Source organism: Penaeus monodon, chromosome 42 (genome assembly GCF_015228065.2).
Source record: "Penaeus monodon isolate SGIC_2016 chromosome 42, NSTDA_Pmon_1, whole genome shotgun sequence".
NCBI lineage: Eukaryota > Metazoa > Arthropoda > Malacostraca > Decapoda > Penaeidae > Penaeus > Penaeus monodon.
In genome coordinates this window covers 16,974,979-16,982,478 of record NC_051427.1, presented here as the reverse complement: position 1 = coordinate 16,982,478, position 7,500 = coordinate 16,974,979, and the positions used below count along the sequence as shown (strand labels likewise).

At 40.1% G+C, this 7,500-nt stretch overlaps 1 protein-coding gene across 2 annotated transcripts in view; it reads right to left on the bottom strand.

Moving 5' to 3' along the window:
• The window catches only part of LOC119599371 (MOB kinase activator-like 1), a 17,470-nt gene that overhangs the window by 844 nt on the left and 9,126 nt on the right, over positions 1-7,500 (bottom strand). For both annotated transcript variants that reach the window (XM_037949142.1, XM_037949143.1), the window contains 4 exons: positions 3,704-3,870; positions 3,054-3,281; positions 2,335-2,498; positions 1-500 (listed from right to left, as the gene is read on the bottom strand). The exon at positions 1-500 is cut by the window's left edge and continues 844 nt beyond it. In XM_037949142.1, the coding sequence (XP_037805070.1) occupies positions 423-500; positions 2,335-2,498; positions 3,054-3,281; positions 3,704-3,870 (637 nt within the window). In that variant the 3' untranslated portion in view covers positions 1-422. The remainder of the gene's footprint in view (positions 501-2,334; positions 2,499-3,053; positions 3,282-3,703; positions 3,871-7,500) is intronic.

Genomic DNA, 7,500 nt, shown 5'->3' with positions numbered 1-7,500 from the left:
AAAAATCTACCTATTCTTACTTTACTGGAAATTCTTAAATATATCTAAAATGCCACTCTCACTCCAAATCCAGTTTGGTGAGTCTTCTTCATCTACTCCTCCCATATAATTTTGCCCTAGTACCCCTTTGTACCTCCAAGTTCCCCCCTCCCCACAACCACCCTCATCTGCCCCACACAGTCTAAGCCCTTCCCTCTTTTTTGTTACAGACAGTTAAATATCATGGATGGGGCTCTTTCAATAAATACAGTAGTGAAATACTCTACACTCCTTGTATAACTTCTTCAGTTAGATAAGATGACCATGTAAGAGAGCAAATCCAGCTTCAATCCAAGACAACAGCAGCAGAATACAGACCCTCGTTACTGCCGCCTTATTCACTTCCCTGGAAGTCCTTTTTTTTATAGATTTTACAGGTTAAATCATCGATCCTTGGCTGCTAGTTTGTCAATCAGCTCCTGCAGGGGGGCCAGCTCTTTTCGTTCTATCAACTGGAACTCCTGAAATTGATAAGCCAAAAATGAATATAATATGAAAATGGATGTAAAATACAAGGCATCTGAAAGTAAACTAATGAATCTAACAAAGTCTTTAATCATTGTTCATCTGAGCCATTTCCACACTTGAACAGAAATGAGGAGGGAGAAGAGGGGAGAGCGAGGGAGGAGGGAAGGAAGGGGAGACAGAGTGTGATAAGAGGATAAGGGAGTAGGAGGAAGGAGAGTAAGAGAGGGACAGAGTAGGGGGAGGGGGGAGGGGGGAGGGGAGGAGGAGGAGGAGGAGGAGGAGGAGGAGGAGGAGGAGGAGGAGGAGGAGGAGGAGGAGGAAGAGGAGGAGGAAGAGGAGGAGGAAGAGGAGGAGGAAGAGGAGAAGGAAGAGGAGGAGGAAGAGGAGGAGGAAGAGGAGGAGGAAGAGGAGGAGGAAGAGGAGGAGGAAGAGGAAAAGGGAAAATAGATACTAAGGTCATACAGGGAAAGGAAAAGCCTAACGATAAGAAAAACAAGGAAAAGGACATGGCCACAGATAAGAAGGACCAGCAAGACTGGGAAGTGGACATACTTGGATAAAATGCTAAACACAATAGGACAGTTTCTGCTGGTCTCTTTTGCCATATTAGAATAATTACTTTTGGTGGTGCAATAGTAAAACCTGAAACAAGGTAAATCTTCATAACTGGCTGTAATTAACATTACATCAGCTTAAAGGAAATGAGAAGAAATTGCCAGCCATTCATATACATTTGCTTTTATTTGTCAATAACAGTTTCATTCAGTTCCCAGTTTCCTTTGGGAAAAAAATATATTATTTGCAAAAGGGGCTTACTATTATAGTTTGCATTTTTAACCCCTACAATCCAGATCACACGACCATCACGTAATGAAAAAATTTGACTTGAGGGGTGACGTGAAAATGCCATCACGATAAACTCTGGATAAGGCTGGAGTAACAGGAACTTGCTATCATGAGAATGCACAAAGCTCTTGGAGAGTGATTTGACTCACTGGGCATTTAGGAAGGGGTTATTGCATTATTTCCAGTGATAAATGAGTGTGGAATATACCATTTGTTTGCCATGACTAGTAGACCATGAGCTCCAGAGGACACAATTTCCAAGATCAAGATCCTTTTCCTACCTGCACTGAATAGCAGCACAGGCTGTACTACAGAAAATGCAACAAATGTTACTTCTCTTTATCATTTTTACACTGAATTATGGACTCTCAAGGGCAATGACATGGAGTCTGTAAGCATTGGAAAATGGAAAAAAAGCTGAGAACAATTATGCAGAAAATGAGAAAATAACATGACAAAGGGGAGGCATTGAGTCTGGTCAACACTTGAGTGTTTGTGTACGCCCAGCCTACAAGCCACACACCCATCAGAGTGGTCACTCAAATAATGCCCAGATTTTGGCTACGTGCAAGCAGCAAGCACCCAGATCCATGGGGTTAACACCGATGCTTTAACTCAATGCTACTGGGTGGTTTCCTGATGCGAAAGTCCTCTCTCCCAGGCTGTATTCATAAAGGGAATCGTGTCAGCACCATAGCATGTGCGGCATGACCGTACATGCCTCTGGAAAAATAGGACCAGCACACCATGGCAACATATCCACATGCCACCCGGAATATTGTCCAGGCATGCCATGGTATGTACATACATACCACCTGGCAGCAAAGGGTTAAACATGATTACAGACAATGACCTATTAGCCAAGGATGAAGGTTAGAAAATGGGGACACGAAAAATGTAAAATGCAGTAGTGTGAATGGTTCTTTCATAGGACATGGTGAGGGACATGGCAAGGCAGGAAAAAATATATAGAGAACCCACCTGGACAAAGAATATGAAGTGTTTGAAGGATGTATTAAGATGTGCCTCCTCCCCAAGCTGTACCACTTCACTAAAGTGTTGGTGGTAGATGTGTGCATACACCCTGAAGAGCCGTTTCAGTATTGTCTTGGCATTGCTCGGAAAGTTCTTTGGAAATGGAACACCTGTAAAATGCAAGAGAGGGTTATTGGCTGAACATCTATCTGGTACTCCTACAAAACTGGATTCCTCTTAATCCCTGAAGGACAAGTGATTTACATTTAGGTATACTAGAGGGAGAATGCACAACAAATTACCCATATTCCCACAGGATGATGGAAAGTGCCAGTGATTTAGGTATTACAATTTAATTTCATTTTGTATAAAAAATTGCTTCTCCCTCTTTTAAATGAGGTGTATCATCACCACTGCCTTTAATGATAATTTCCTCTCTTTTATAATCACTGACTAGATCTAGCCACTGCTGTATATAGTTGGTGGTTATATTTACAGCAATGATTCCTGCACATAGTATAAAACAAAAACACTAATGTATTACATAATATCAGTAACTTAAGCATACCACTTGCTCCATAATCTAAACAAATGCCTACAGATGACTCATTTGTTGACATTTTTCAAAAACAGAATTATCCTCTCCAATTCTATCCATAAAAAATTTGTCTGATCCAAGGGGTAAGCACAAAAGTGGAATTGAGCTTTGACTCTTAAAACCTTACCTATCTTAGAGGGGAAAAGAGCTTCATCGTCTAGCTGGTCTTGTACCCATGTCATGAGGTAATCTATGTATTTGGGGGCTGAACACTTGATGGGCTTTTTGACAGTCTGACCGTCTGCCCAATGGTACTCATACTTCGGACCTGCAGACATGACCGGACACGACTCCTCAGTACACATCTCCGTTATAGTTCCGTAAAGCATGTTGATCTGATTGAAGAAGTCAACGGCTGAAACGGATCAAGTAAAATCACTGATAACCATGAGGGGATGAAAGAGAGAATATATAGAATAAGAAAGCTACAATAGACATAGCTGACTCTCCCATACATTCCTATAACCATCACTGAAGTCAATAGCATAACCATACAAATGTAACATTTTTGCAAGTCTTGATAACAATAATGAAAAGACCTCAAACATTAAAGGCATACAAAAAATGACTTCTCGTACATTTGTACCCAGAAAAAATGTTTTCCAAAATACAAAATTGCAGACAATAAATCAAACACTACTCACAAAAACATTTATAAAACTAAAAGAAAAAAAAAGAAAAAAACATTAAATATTGGACAAAATAAAATCAAAACAAAAATAAACAGCAGAAATATTTATAACAGAAGACATACTACACCACTAAGCAGGTACTTACTGTTGACAGCCACCCATTCATTGAGGTCCTCCCCCTCGGGCAGCATGACGGCTGCACGCAGGTTGCCAGAGCCCAGCGTGGCCGCCGCATGTTTCATTAGGTCATACTGGTGAGTGCCCTCCGGGATGTGCTTCTTGGGCTTGAAGGTCTTGCTCGACCGGCTTCCACTGCCATGGTGAGAGGGAGAGAGGAACATGAGTCAAATGACAGGTAAGAGCTAGGGGTAAAGAGATTGGCAGAGAGGAAAAGAGACCTGGAGGGGGTGGAACGGTAGGGAGAAAATGAGGGAGCGAGGTATATAGAAATGCATGTACAACTCCAGCTGGAAAATGACCAGATGGCAAGTGCATGGATATGTGAGAGAATGTATGTTCATCCCAGGCATATCTGCATATAATGATTGTGGTAATCTCATACATCAAAATTTATTATAGAGATTATCACACTATAATCAAACTCAAAATTTTAAGTTACTTAAAGTTCCAATAAACTCCTACAGTTAGTTTGCTTCTAGTGCAAATTTACAATAGTAATTGCAAGATTTAATTATAAGCAAAAAGAAAATTAATTCTATAAAAGTAGTAATATTCTAACCTTTTTTATTAATCTTATTCTTTCTCTTTTGTATAACAGTACATTTTAGGGCAGTAACACATGAATGCATTCATATACAGGTACATACACATAAACATACATCTGTAAATGTTCATAAGATAAGGTGAAATTATGAAATGTTTAAAAATCAGAAGAGGGACACTAATGGAATAAAAACAGAAACATGAAACACAAAAATGTTTGGTTTATCTCTGATACCCAAGGGATGTAGCAGGAAGAAGCACATGTCTGCTTCTGTTTCCTCATCAGCCTGTTATGTCTCCCAATGTTTATTTCATGCACAATATGTACCACATGCTCCTCTAGCCTTGCATGGCGTGTGTTACTCTAGGCAATTTGCTTTCATGCATTCTAGTGTTTTCTTTCTCTTTGCATTTTTTTTTCCCCCTTTTTCCAAATGTCATTCTGCTTCTTACAGAAAAAAAAATATATATATATATATTGTTCACACTTGTTTTTTTGTGTTCCTTACAGCTTCAATACATATTCTTACCTATGTTTTCTTTTTTATACACGCACGCCCCACACTCACTCACAAACTTACTTACTCTCTCACATACACACACACACTCACTCACTCTCACTCACTCACTCACTCACAAACTCACTTACTCTCTCACACACACACACACACACACACACACACACACACACGCTCACTCACTCACTCACTCGCTCACTCACTCACTCACTCACTCACTCACTCACTCACTCACTCACTCACTCTCACTCACTCACTCACTCACAAACTCACTTACTCTCTCACATACACACACACACACACACACACACACACACACACTCACTCTCTCTCACTCACTCACTCTCTCTCCTCCTCACTCACTCACTCACTCACTCCTCTCACTCACTCACTCTCCTCTCCTCCGCTCTCTCTCGCTCGCTCTCTCTCTCGCTCTCGCTCTCTCTCTCGCTCGCTCTCTCTCTCGCTCGCTCTCTCTCTCGCTCCTCTCTCTCTCGCTCCTCTCTCTCTCGCTCCTCTCTCTCTCGCTTCTCTCTCTCTTCTCGCTCTCTCTCTCTCTCCTCTCTCGCTCTCTCTCTCTTTCTTCTCTTCTTTCTCTTCCTTCCTCTCTCCTTCACTCTCTCTCTTCCTCCTCTCTCCTCCTCTCTCTCACTCACTTCTCACTCACTCACTCCTCACTCACTCCACTCCACTCACTCACTCACTCTCCTCACTTCACACTCACTCACTCCACTCACTTCACTTCACTCACTCACTCACTTCATCCTCCTCTCTCACTTCCACTCACTACTCACACTCACTCACTCTCACTCACACTCACACTCATCACTCACTCACTCACTCTCACTCACATTTACAATCACTCACTCACTCTCACACTCACTCACCCACCCACTCTCACACTCACTCCCTCTCACTCACATCACACTCACACTATTTTCCTTTTCCTTTTCCTTTTCCTCTTTCTCACTAACTCTCCTGCTCCCTCTACCTCTCTCTCATTGTCTCATTCTCTCTCACTCTCACTGCCTCACTCACTCACTCACACAAAGCACACTTACTAACTTGAATATATACATAAATATACACACATACACTCAATTTCACGTGCATTTACATGCACACACATGCGCACACGCATGACACACACATGCACACATGCACGAATGCACGCACACACACAGACACACACACACACACAGTATAAAATTATTTCCCTATTCCTTGTCTTCATCTTTTGCCTTCCAGAAACGATAACAACCTGGGCCCAGTAATCTAATAAACATAGCATTGTGCAAGTGAACACAGCAGTTATCATGCTAAAACTGATGTGTAGCATGTACACTGTAAAAATTAAAACAAAGCATCACAGAGGCAAGCTACTATGAAGCTGGCCAGATACAATGCTTTAGCTTCAAAAATAGTTAATATTTCAGCTTTCTGGAACCAGTACAAATGGCCAGGTGCCTCTATATATAATTTTGTAAAATTTGGTAAGAAATTGCAAAGCATAAAATAACTCTTCTGTTAAAAATAATACACTGAACACTGAAGTTACATATTTTTGTTTGTTTGTTTGTTTTTATCTAGTATTTCCCTGGTATTTCCCTATTATCTAGCTTCACATCTGAAGAAACATTCTGAAACCTACGGGTCATTCCACTCATGTAACAAAAATGTGGGACCCACTAACAACTTAAAGAAAAAGAAAAAAGCTATCCTTCATAACAGTGTCTTTCGTACCCACGGTATTCATGACAGGAAGCAGCAAGGATGGCCATCCAAGATACACAGACAGTGTTATCTCTCACCCACATGAAAGGTGGATGTGGTACTCAAAAGACATAAAGGAGATACAGGGTTTGTGTTGATACAATATATGGAGAAAAAAAAGGTGATAGACACTAGTGGCATTTGTGTGTGTGTGTGTGTGTGTGTGTGTGTGTGTGTGTGTGTGTGTGTGTGTGTGTGTGTGTGTGTGTGTGTGTGTGTGTGTGTGTGTGTGTGTGTGTGTGTGTGTACATATACATACATACATACATACATACATATGTATGTATATATATGTATGTATGTCTACCAAAACATACTTAATACCAAAAAATCAATGACCAAATGAAAAAAATGCATCTACCTCCAAAAATAAATGAATATTCAAATAATAAAAACAGACACCACTAGTCCATATTAAACAAAGATAAAATCCCTCTTCTGCTATCTGCAGAAAACACACACACACACACACACACACACACACACACACACACACACACACACACACACACACACACACACACACACACACACACACACACACAAAAAAAAAAAAATCTAATTTCTAGACCAGAATACTCACACCCTGACATGCACATGGACATACACTGTCTATAAAAACAAGCTGCTCTCAACCAATGAATAACATGTAAAATGGATATCATTTCCTCATTCTACACTGTTTATCATGGTTTCTTAACTTGATTTTTTATATCAGATTTTCTGGTTAGTTTAACTTACAAAACTTATTCCTTATTTTAAAATCCTTGTGTAAAAAAAGTAAATTACTATAATACGAAAAATAATAATTAATCCTAACTACATTTACTAATGTTACAATGTTGATATTCAAGATGAAATAAATGACTTCTTAGTTATACTATTAATAAGTCATTATCAGGTCATAATCATTACTAAAAGAAAAACC